This window comes from Salvelinus sp. IW2-2015, linkage group LG37 (genome assembly GCF_002910315.2).
Source record: "Salvelinus sp. IW2-2015 linkage group LG37, ASM291031v2, whole genome shotgun sequence".
Lineage (NCBI taxonomy): Eukaryota > Metazoa > Chordata > Actinopteri > Salmoniformes > Salmonidae > Salvelinus > Salvelinus sp. IW2-2015.
The window spans coordinates 19,066,987-19,079,043 of NC_036876.1; the positions used below are offsets into that span (position 1 = coordinate 19,066,987).

The following is a 12,057-nucleotide window of genomic DNA, read 5'->3' on the forward strand; positions in this document are numbered from 1 at the left end:
GAGTGCCTGCCCTCATTTAATCTTCCTCAGGAACCGTCTGAAGTACGCCCTGACCGGAGATGAGGTCAAGAAGATTTGCATGCAAAGGTTCATCAAGATCGACGGCAAAGTCTGCACTGATATCACCTACCCTGCTGGCTTCATGGATGTGATCAGTATTGAGAAGACTGGAGAGCACTTCCGTCTGATCTACGATGTGAAGGGACGTTTCACTGTTCACCGCATCACTGCTGAGGAGGCCCAGTACAAGCTGTATAAGGTGAAGAAGAACCTGATGGGTACCAAGGGAGTCCCCGCACTGGTGACCCATGACGCCCGCACCATCCGCTACCCAGACCCCCTCATCAAGGTCAACGACACAGTCCGCATCGACCTCGCCAAGATCACAGAACACATCAAGTTCGACACAGGTAACCTGTGCATGGTGACTGGCGGTGCCAATTTGGGGCGGATTGGTATCATCACTAACCGGGAAAGGCACCCTGGCTCGTTTGAGGTGGTTCACGTCAAAGACAGCGCTGGAAACATCTTCGCCACCAAGGCTGGGAAACATCTTCATCATTGGCAAGGGCAACAAGCCGTGGGTGTCCCTGCCCCGTGGAAAGGGTATCCGCCTCACAATCGCTGAGGAGCGGGACAAGAGAATCGCTGCCAAGGCTGGCAGCAGCTAAATCCTATATGTAGGTCTAGGCATCCTGGCTTTGAAATAAAAAACATGTTATTTACAAAAACTAAACTAAAAACTTTAAAAAAGTGGTCGGGGTTAGGCCGGGGTAGACCACCATTGTAAATAAGAATGCGTTCTTAACTGACTTGCCTGGTTAAATAAAATATATATGATTGGTCATTGCCTAGCAGTCGCCGCTGGTGATTTGCATAAAGCTGGGAAATGTTTAACTTTTTCACGCCACGTTCGCGCCGCCCAACGGTCCACTGTCCTCTCAGCTTCTCATAGCTTTCCTTCCACTGAAAATGAATGGAAAGCGGTGTTTCACCGCGCGTGTCACATTTTTATTTTTTACCGCGCGTGTCACACCTTGTGCAGTGCACACGGCGTAATGACGAGGCGGTGAGGCGGTGGAAGCGTTGCTGAGAGCCTATTGGCTTGGGAGAGTCCTCGAAGGAATATTTCTGTTCGCTGCAAGCGGGAGTTCCTTTTTTCTAGAACCTGATCAAGTGTCGCACAATAACTACGTTGGCACTAAAGGTCTTAACAGGTAAGCGAAACAATTGAAAGTTAATAAACCGTGGTCACATGTCAGTTCATATTGTCTTCAAGATGTGTATATAAATAGTTATATTAAATATGAAATAACATTTCAGTCCATGAAATGCATTATTTGTGCTTAAAAATGATAGTATTTACTTAGAAGTGTTTATCTACCAACTAGATTTTCGGTACTTCCTGGACACGTCGGCGTAGCAGTCAGAAATCTCAGTTTACCTAAAGAGTAAATTCGTATTGAATTAGCAATGGAGACATTATACGGTGTACCTTTCGCTGTGTTGGAATGTCCCAATATAAAACTCAAAAAGCCATCATGGCTGCACATGCCGTCGGCTATGACAGTCTATGCGATTGTTATTGTATCGTACTTTCTCATCACTGGAGGTAAGTTGTCGAACACTGCAACGTCGTTAGCTGTCTAGCCAGTTTAACTAGGTAGCTGTAACCGATGGGTTTTATAAAGCCTCGATACAGGATTTGTCTAATGTTTAAAGTTACACCCGGCTTCTAAATAGCTAACGTTGGGTACATGTATTGCCTACTAAAATATGATTAAACGTCTTATTCACCCATCACACGTATTTATGCAGTCAGACCTATTCAGTCAGACCTATTCAATCGGCTAATCAGTGTTGGGCCGAGTACGGAGAAGTTAGCTAATTTCTTAGCTAGCTAGTACTTGTTAGGTGTGTAACTGTTCACCAAACCCACGGTTCAGTACATATTGTGGTTTTGGGGTCACGGCTCGTTTACGGTATAGCGGAAAAAATGAATTCCAACAGTTATTGTAATACGTTTTTGTTTATTTGGCAAAATAAGCTAAATTAAAAACAGTTTGACACAATTCACAATGATCTTGGCATTGTCTGTTATGACAGGGTTTGTTATAGGGTGTGTAAGTAAATTCAATCTGGAGTGCCAGAGTGCGCTCTGGGTGTAAATTCAGACCGTTGTCAGATCTTCCGTTACTAAATTCAGAGTTCAGAGCGCACACGGAACCTCTGGCCTAAGAGTAGGGTTGATTCGTGCGTTCTGACCTCAACGGCAGTCAAGCACCCAAACTAAGGTTTGCAAGCTATTTACAGACGCAAATTAGATAATCTCACTCTGACCATTTTACTCGACCTAGCAGAACTGGTTAGGGTGTTTTAATGTTATCCAGAGCGTCGGTGACTGTAACTGTGCTGCTGGCAACAATTCAATTACAATTTTTTTGCGTCTTTTACTGACATATTCACCGTTTTGAACGGGTGTTGAGCGTATGTAAATTATTAGTTATGCTGTGCTCTGAAATCGGAGTAGATAGCCAGAGTGAATTTATGAACGCATCCCATAGAGTACCACCGCATGAGTCATATTACCCATAAAACCTAGCGGTCAAACAGGGAAATGGTTCCAATTGTTTTTTCACCATACATTTTTTCCCATAGGGAAGTGTTTAAAAACACTTAAAATAAGGGCTGTGTTTTGTGTAGGCTTACCCTGCAATGATGTGTTACTGACTCGAGTCATGATTTGTTTTTCTAAGTCACTCATTCATTTTAGTTATTTGTTTGACCTGCTGGTGCTTGCCGTAATATATCCTACAGCATGGCTGAGTTCAGTATGTTCTGGAACGTTTCATTGAACAGAAATGGTGCTGTACTGCCCTGCCCACTTCACTGTTGCTCCGAGCAGAGGAAACTGCAGTTCTGAAATACATCAACAGCGCGAAGACTTCTGCCTGAAGCCCATACACGCCGCAGTGTACATGTTGGGGCCCAAGTATGCTGGCATGAGCATCCTGTCTGGTGCAGAGATCAACAAGGCCTAGGGTGACATCACTACCGTGTCGCGCCGCCTGGGTGAGGGCAAGGTTCTTGGCAGTCTGGCGAAATACACTTCCAAGCAAGGGCTTTGGGATGGAGATGCAATATGGCAGTCGTGCCAACATCTCATCAACCACCTGGTGGAAGGGTCTTGTAGATTTGAGGCTCTTACCCTTGTTTCCTCCTTCATCCTCCTTCATCCCACCAACATCAGCCTCCTCCAGCGCAACTGGTCCTTGTTTGGGAACACACACACACCAAAGCCCGCAACAGGCTGACAATACAAGGGTTGAAAAATTTGTGGCCATCCGGGCAAATTTGAGGCTTTTTGAGCCTGACAAAGAGCCATCCTCAACAAGGTTGGAAAGTGACAGTGAAGATGAGGCCTCAGGGTCTGATGTTCAAGGGGTGGACATTGAGGAAGTCCAGGGAGAACACATGGAAGCCTGAGAGAAAGACAACCAAAGCTTTAGTTTCTAGACTATAATTTTACAGATGTATGTTGAAAAGGTTTTTGGGAGATGCGATGGCTCATTCAATATTCCCTTTGTTTTGTTGTTCAGTGAAATCATCCCATGTGAAGAGTCAGAGTTTATTTCTATTGGAAGGATTTAATCATTTGCAATTGTCTCCTTATGATAATGTAAAATATTTGTTTCTGTCTCCATATGATATGGTAAATATATCCAATGCAAAAAACATATACATTTTTAAATGGTATTAATATTAATTCCCATATATTCCCACAAAGTTTCCACCTCTGAATATCCCCAAAATGTGCAACCCTAGTCAACACCCATTCAGCATTGTTCACAAGCTCTTAAGCTTTAGCCCCACCCATCTCTAAGGGTTGATCCGTGCGTTCTGTCCTAACAGCTGTCAAGCACTCAAGCTAACTGGGTAATGTTGGCTAGCTTGCTAGCTACTTCCAGACACAAATGAGAGAACAGCTCACTCTGACCATTTTACTCACCTAACAGAGCTGCTTAGGGTGTTATGTTACCCAGAGCGTTGGTGACAGCAACTGTGTTGCCAACGTTTACTGACACGGGCAATATTCAGCGGGTGTTGAGCGTTCGTAAATTTGTCAGTTATTCTGTGTGTCAGTTATTACCAGCTACGTCTATTAGTGATCCACCGATATGACATTTTTGGCCGATATTTTCCTTGCCTATAGAAACGATACTGATAACTAATATAAAAAATGTTGCGGCCTTTTAAGCGTTCTAGTGCAGTTAAATAGTTCACACACATGGACGCAGCGGTCTAAGGCATGGCATCTCAGTGCAAGATTGTGCGTCACTACAATCCTTTACATCCAGGATGTGTACAACAAATCTGTCACATACACTGCTGCCATCTAGTGGCCAGAATCGAAATTGTGCCTTATTTGGAATATTACATTTTGGCCTTTCTCTTGCATTTCAAAGATGATATGGGGGGGAAAAATACAAAAGAACGCATGTATTTTTTCGTTGTATTATCTTTTACCAGATCTAATGTGTTATATTCTCCTACATTAAATTCACATTTCCACACTTCAAAGTGTTTCCTTTAAATGGTATCAAGAATATGAGCTACAGGCAGTTTAAAAAATGTATATATATTTCACCTTTATTTAACCAGGTAGGCCAGTTCTCATTTACAACTGCGACCTGGCCAAGATAAAGCAAAGTTAACTTGGCTTTCGAAGACCTTAGAAAGGCAGGGCAGGATTTTTTACCTTTATTGGATGGGTTTGGGTCTAGAGTGTGTCCCCCTTTGAAGAGGGGGATGACCGCGGCAGCTTTCCAATCTTTGGGGTTCTCAGATGATACGAAAGAGGTTAAACAGGCTAGTAATGGGGGTTGCAACAATTGCGGCGGATAATTTTAGAAAGGGGGTCCAGATTTTGCAACTCTTTCAGAACATCAGCTATCTGGATTTGGTTGAAGGAGAAATGGGGGAGGCTTAGGCAAGTTGCTGTGGGTGGTGCTGAGCTATTGACCGGTGTAGTGGTAGCCAGGTGGAAAGCATGGCCAGCCGTAGAAAAATGCTTGGGGGGRAGGGTTCCTAGGGACATCCCAAGGAACCCGGATAGCACAGACCATGAGAAAAGTCGCAAGAATTTGCACATTCCGAAATAAAGATCAGGTCACGAATTAGAAGCCACTCGCTTAAAATAAATAAGCATTCTGTTGACATCTGACTCCAGTGTCATGTTTCTTAACTCTATGTATGACATTTCAGATTTAGATATGATAATTTTTCAGTAGGTAGAGGTAGTGAACCACACTATACATAGTGTAACGACCCTGGGTTTATAAGCGCGGAAATCGACTCTGCCGCATGAGCATGCTTTTGCGGCACAGTCGATAGCGCGCCGGACCTCGGGCTAGAAGGTCGAGGGTTCGAGACCTGCTCCCTGCCTGTTTCATTACAATACAAGAGTATGTGGACACCTTCAAATTAGGTGATTCGGCTATTTCAGCCACAGGTATACAATCTCCATAGCCAAACATTGGCTGTAGAATGGCCTTACTGAAGAGCTCAGTGACTTTCAGCGTGGCACCGTCATAGGATGCCACCTTTCCAACAAGTCAGTTCATCAAATTTCTGCCCTACTAGAGCTGGCCCGCCACCTGTAAGTGCTGTTATTGTGAAGTGGAAACATCTTGGAGCAACAAAGGCTCAGCCGTGAAGTGGGAGGCCACACAAGCTCCACTGAACAGGACCGCCAAGTGCTGTAGCACTAAATGACAGCTAAGTGCTGTAGGGGGGACCAACTCCATGTTAAATGCCTGTGATTTTTGAATGAGATGATTGACTAGCAGTTGTCCCCATACTTTTGGTCATGTAGTGTATGTTTTCAAAGTAACTTTAGTTAAACCTTTAAGTGACATTGACGTTATTGTTAGCAGCTTGGTAAACGCTATCTTCAGAGTAGCTTTCACAAAACTGTGGCTAATAAAGTGTTTTTATTTATTTATTAGCCGATTGAGAAGGCTAACATGTAGCAAACTACTAAGCCAGCTCAGCTGGTATGGGCTAGCTTTGCACCCTCCTTCACACTTACACATGGCATTTACCATCCCAATTCATATTATGAACTATTGATTTTCCTTCTTGCTACTAGCTAGTTGGCTAACTGATTTCCTCGTGTCTCCCATCTGCAGGCATCATCTACGATGTCATTGTGGAACCACCTAGTGTGGGGTCAATGACCGATGAACATGGACACCAGCGGCCTGTCGCCTTTTTGGCATACAGGTAAGTACGCAGCCCCTTTCCTTGCCCATTCATGTACAGTAGACTAATGCTAGTGCCTATCTGCCTTGCGGGGGGAATATGTTAAGAGGCCTGGCGCTGTGTCTGAATGTTAATACGCCTTGCTTGCGTTAGTTTTGGAAACATTTCTAAATTTCATATCGGCGCAATTTCTTTTTTTTTTATATGAAAGATACCCTTACTGTACCTAGTTTTGGCACAGTTGCAAGTGGCTGTGTTTTGAATAACACATTCTTCCAGCCGACGTACAATACATCCTACCCAGTTGCACTCTAATGGATATTGCCCTGTGCAACTGTGCTGAAACGACGTACAAAAAGTGTTTCGGTTCTATTTGAAAAATGATTTCTTGCCTATATGAAAGTTCAGTTCCAAATGTTTCCAAAACCGCATTGCAAGGATTATTCAAGTTTCTAAATGTTAAAACAGAGCGTTGGGACTGTAGTACACATTGGGACAGCTGTGGTCCATACGTTCGACTGAGAACCCTTCAACTGTAATCCCCCCCTCGAGAGCTAACACTTCCCAAGTGTATGCTGTTTCTGCATTGTCAATGCCTGGGGCTATTATTTACTCCATTCATTATCTGCATTGTATTGCACATTTGAGAGGGGTAGTCACATAACCATCTTATTTTTTCTCTTTCCTATGAAGAGTGAATGGCCAATACATCATGGAAGGGTTGGCCTCCAGTTTCCTCTTCACCATGGGAGGCTTGGGCTTCATAATCCTGGATCGCTCGAATGCCCCAAACATCCCCAAACTCAACCGCTTCCTTCTGTTGTTCATCGGTTTTGTCAGTGTCCTGCTCAGCTTCTTCATGGCCAGAGTGTTCATGAGAATGAAACTGCCGTAAGTCTACTATCTTGTGAAGATTTCCAATCGTGCCTCCAACCTAAAACACATGACACTCTGTGGGGTGGGGAGAAATTTGCTACTTTTATGACGGACAGCGCAACACAACCCTTCCCCACCCTAATGCTCCCATTTAAAACCATTAAGTTGCTGTGTTTTTACACATTTGTTTGTCTGGTTTAAAGGGGACCTAATCATCAACACAAGTAACACTCTTGATAGTAACAGATAGTAACACATTTTATTGGTCACATACACATGGTTAGCAGATATTATTGCGAGTGTAGCAAAATGCTTGTGCTTCTAGTTCCGACAGTGCAGCAATATCGAACAAGTCATATCTAACAGTTCCACAACAATGCCTAATACACACATCTTAGGTAAAGGAATGGAATAAGAATATATAAATATATGGATGAGTAATTTCAGTGCGGCATAGGCTAAGATGCAATGGATAGTATAGAATAAGGTATAAATATATGAGATGAGTAATGCAAGATATGTAAACACTAAAGTGACTAGTGATCCATTTATTAAAGTGGCCAATGATTTCAAGTCTGTATGTAGGCAGCAGCCTCTCTGTGCTAGTGATGGCTATTTAATAGTGTGATGGCCTTGAGATAGAAGCTGTTTTTCAGTCTCTCGGTTCCAGCGTTGATGCACCTATACTGACCTCGCCTTCTGGATGGTAGCGGGGTGAACAGGCAGTGGCTCTGATGGTTGTTGTCCTTGACAATCTTTTTGGCCATTGTGTGCTGTAAGGGTCCTGGAGGGCAGGTAGTTTGCCACAACGGTGATGCGTTGTGCAGATAGCACCACCCACTGGAGAGCCCTGCGGTTGTGGGCGGTGCAGTTACTGTACCAGGCGGTGATACAGCCCGACATGATGCTCTCATTGGTGCATCTGTAAAAGCTTGTGAGGGTTTTAGGTAACAAGACACATTTCTTCAGCCTCCTGAGGTTGAAGAGGCGCTGTTGCGCCTTCACCACACTGTCTGTGTGGGTGGACCATTTCAGTTTGTCAGTGAACCGAGACTGATCTCGAGGGGACCCCCGTCCCCGCGGAGAAAAATAAAGTCATAATAAAATAATTCCATTCCCCCCCAGCTGCGTCTATTGACAGTTGTCACAGTGACATGAACATTCTATTGAAATGGTTACTTGCATAGTGGAGTCTTTTGTTGAGACATGCAGCTAGCTAGCTGAACCATAATCCCAATTCAAAACATTACTACCCTGAATGAATCTGCAGCTAGCTAACTAACCAGGTCCAATGTTAGCTAGCTAACATTAGGCTATAACTAGCAATGCAAATGGCTCTGAGATATGAATAATATTACTACACAGATCATACGCATAACGTTAGCTAGCTAACAGCACAATTTAACTGAAAATTTAAAGGTACTTTCTGACTAAATTAGAAACGTGTAATATCTGAAAATGTAGCTAGTTAGACTATCTTACCCATATACATGGATGGACGTTTCTCCCTCTGTCATGGATGCCGTTAATTAGGGTTAGGGGAGGTTAGAGCATGGTTAGAGCATTGGTCCAGTAACTGAAAGGTTGCTGGATCGAATCCCTGAGCTGACAATGTAAAAATCTGTCGTTCTGCCCCTGAACAAGGCAGTTGTTTCAGGAAAACTAGGTGTATGTCGCGCATCACTACTTCTCAGGAGAGCAATTTGAACACATTTTTATTTTATCAAAATGCATTTTTTTGGCAGAAATGCCTTCTGGAACACTGTTCCTTGGCCGTCATTGTAAATAAGAATTTGTTCTTAACTGGTTCAAATAAAATAAAAAAATGGGTTAGGGTTAGTTTGAAGATGTAATCCGGAGACAGGTGTTTTATACAACAGCCTTTTGTGTTGTCTTTTATACTCTGTCCGCAAATTCGCTACCAAACGCCAGAATTTTCTCCATCTCACAACTCGGTCCTCCGGAGAGTGGAGAGCAACACTTATGCAGTTCTACTGCGTGATATATCTTTAAAAAAAAAGCTGTGTTAGAAAGAATTACCGACACATACTGACCAGCTCATGTTATAGACAGAAGCGCGCCACATGGCAGACCAATCTGAACTCGTCTCTCGGCATCTCCAGCCCACTCATTATCGCAGCCAATCATGGATAGGGGGAAGGTTGCTGACTTTTTCGTAATTTAACAATTGTATTCATATTTACAGATGGCATACAAGTTTGTTAAGGCACATGAAAATGTTTACATGTTCCAGAAGGCATTTCTGCCAAAAAATGCATTTTGATATAATAAAAACATTTAGTTCAAATTGCTCTCCTGAGAAGTAGTGATGCGCGACATACACCTAGTTTCCTGAAATGAGTCACATATAAGGTCCTACAGTTGACAATGCATGTCAGAGCAAAAACCAGGAATTGTCCTTAGAGTGCCGAGACAGGATTTTGTGGAGGCACAGATCTGGGGAAGGGTAGCAAAATATTTCTGCAGTATTGAAGGTCCCCAAGAACACAGTGGCCTCCACTCTTAAATGGAAGAAGTTTGGAACCACCAAGACTCTTCCTAGAGCTGGTTGCCTGGCCAAACTGAGCAATCGGGAGAAGGGCCTTAGTCAGGGAGGTGACCAAGAACCCGATGGTTACTCTGACAGAACTCTAGAATTCCTTTGTGGAGATGGGAGAACCTTCCAGAAGTACAACCATTTCTGCAGCATCAGGCCTTAATGGTAGAATGGCCAGACTGAAGCCACTCCTCAGTAAAAGGCCCGCTTGGAGTTTTCCAAAACGCACCTAAATACTCTGACCATGGGAAACAAGATTCTCTGGTTTTGATGAAACCAAGATTGAACTCTTTGGCCTGAATGCCAAGCATCACGTCTGGAAGAAACCTGGCACCATCTCTACGGTGAAGAATGGTAGTGGAAGCTTCATGCTGTTTGTCAGCAGCAGGGATTGGGAGATTAGTCTGGATCGAGAAAAAAATCAACGGAGCAAAGTACAAAGAGATCCTTGATGAAATCCTGCTCCAGAGCGCTGAGGACCTCAGACTGGCGCGAAGGTTCACTTTCCAACAGGACAACGACCCTAAGCACACAGCCAAGACAACGCAGAAGTGGCTTTGGGACAAGTCTCAATGTCCTTGAGTGGCCCAGCCAGAGCCCGGACTTGAACCCCATCAAACATCTCTGGAGAGACCTGAAAATAGCTGTTTAGCGACACTCCCCATCCAACCTGACAGAGCTTGAGAGGATCTGCTGAGAAGAATGGGAGAAACTCCCCAAATACAGCTGTGCCAAGCTTGTAGCGTCATGCACTGTATGCTCAAGTGTGCTGCCCCCCTCATTGCTGGCTAAGTAACCCATACATTGCTTCCCTGGATAGAGTCATGGATATGTTTTGGATGATTCTGAAGGCCTACTGCAACATGTACCATGTTTTAATTTCCTTACAATAAATTTGATTAGTAATACAGTTATAGTAAATGAAACAGTCCTATAATAGCTTATTTTTACAAAGTAAAATGTAAAAGAATGATATCAACCCCCAAAGCGTTTGGTCAAATTATTTGCTGCTGACAAATAGGCAAAACACAAACTCATTACACTATTGCCTTTCTAAATTAAATCTACCTCTTCACCCTCATTCAGTTAGGCCTAATTTAAATTAAATTGTGAAGTAAGGTGCACAATTTATCATCCATACAGTGAGAAGAGAGAGACGCATTAGCGCCTGGCTGGGTACCAACGTCTTACAGCACATTGGGTTAGTTTGAAGATAGGTACGAAAAAAAGGTAAAAGCTCTAAATACTTTTATTTTAGTGATTTTAAAATTTCTGACAAATGAGCAGAGGAAAGTAAACTTAGCAAAAAGTCATGGAAGGAGCAGGGCATAATTTTATTATTATTATTTCTTTGTATTTATCAAACGTCAGCAGCTGTTTGCCTATGGCGGTTTGAGTGTTAGATGCCGTTTATCATAGCACCCTTCATTTTTCACTACGTTCTTTACCAAAAGGTTGGTTGGACCTCTTTAATGTCATGTAGATCACGTCATTACATCAGTGCTGCTCCATAAGCTTCTGACTTAACAGTGATAGTTAACATTTCAATATGACAAGGTCTCAAACCTGTTCACAGTTTTGGATAACTTTGGAGACTCCTTTGGTGTCTACAGACTTGGGGTGCAAGATAAAAAAAGAAAGAAAAAAGGCCTATTTACCTACAGTGGCTTGCGAAAGTATTCACCCCCTTTGCATTTTTCCTATTTTGTTGCCTTAGAACAGGGGTGTCAAACTCAAATACCCAGTGGGCCAAAATGTAAAACCTGAACAAAGTCGCGGGCCAACATTGAACAAATGAACCTTTTAATATGGACCCAAACAAGTTTTGCTTTAACATTGAATATGGAACAAGCATCGCTTATTACCATACAATATATAATTTAATAGTGGAGACATGCAAAATCGAATTTCAAATGAAAAAACACATCAATGGCATTAATTTATTAAATAAATAAAATTTAAATAAAAATCGTATGCCTCTTTTCTATTTGCAGCCTTCTGATTTAAATACAAAAATAAACTTTTTAAAACTTTTTCCACTGGCTAATAATTTTACAAATAAAATGATAATAAATCAATCAACCATTCAAGCCCATGCCTTGTAGCAAGAAAAAGTGCACAAAGAAAACGTTAATTATTGCACACTGATCTAATCTTTTTCACGAACTCTCCCTCATTAAAGGGCCGGGCTGATTTTGCGATCTCTGCTGCCACTATATAACTAGCCTTTACAGCAGCCTCACTTTGTGATGTGGCTTTTTTGAACATATTCTGTTGTGAAACCAAACTTCTTTTCATCTCCTCTACTTTCTGGCTCCTTTGAGTCATGTCCAGGTCCTTGTATTTGTCATGGTGTTTCG

At 42.7% G+C, this 12,057-nt stretch overlaps 1 protein-coding gene and 1 pseudogene across 1 annotated transcript in view; both read left to right on the forward strand.

Annotated features, from left to right (window-relative positions):
• Nucleotides 1-731, forward strand: LOC111960388 (small ribosomal subunit protein eS4-like; annotated as a pseudogene).
• A 671-nt stretch (nt 732-1,402) lies between these two features.
• Nucleotides 1,403-12,057, forward strand: part of LOC111960315 (oligosaccharyltransferase complex subunit ostc) — a 17,163-nt gene continuing 6,508 nt past the window's right edge. Inside the window, exons 1-3 of the mRNA XM_023982278.2 lie at nt 1,403-1,612; nt 6,192-6,285; nt 6,958-7,155. Of these exons, the coding sequence (XP_023838046.1) occupies nt 1,474-1,612; nt 6,192-6,285; nt 6,958-7,155 (431 nt within the window). The 5' untranslated portion in view covers nt 1,403-1,473. The remainder of the gene's footprint in view (nt 1,613-6,191; nt 6,286-6,957; nt 7,156-12,057) is intronic.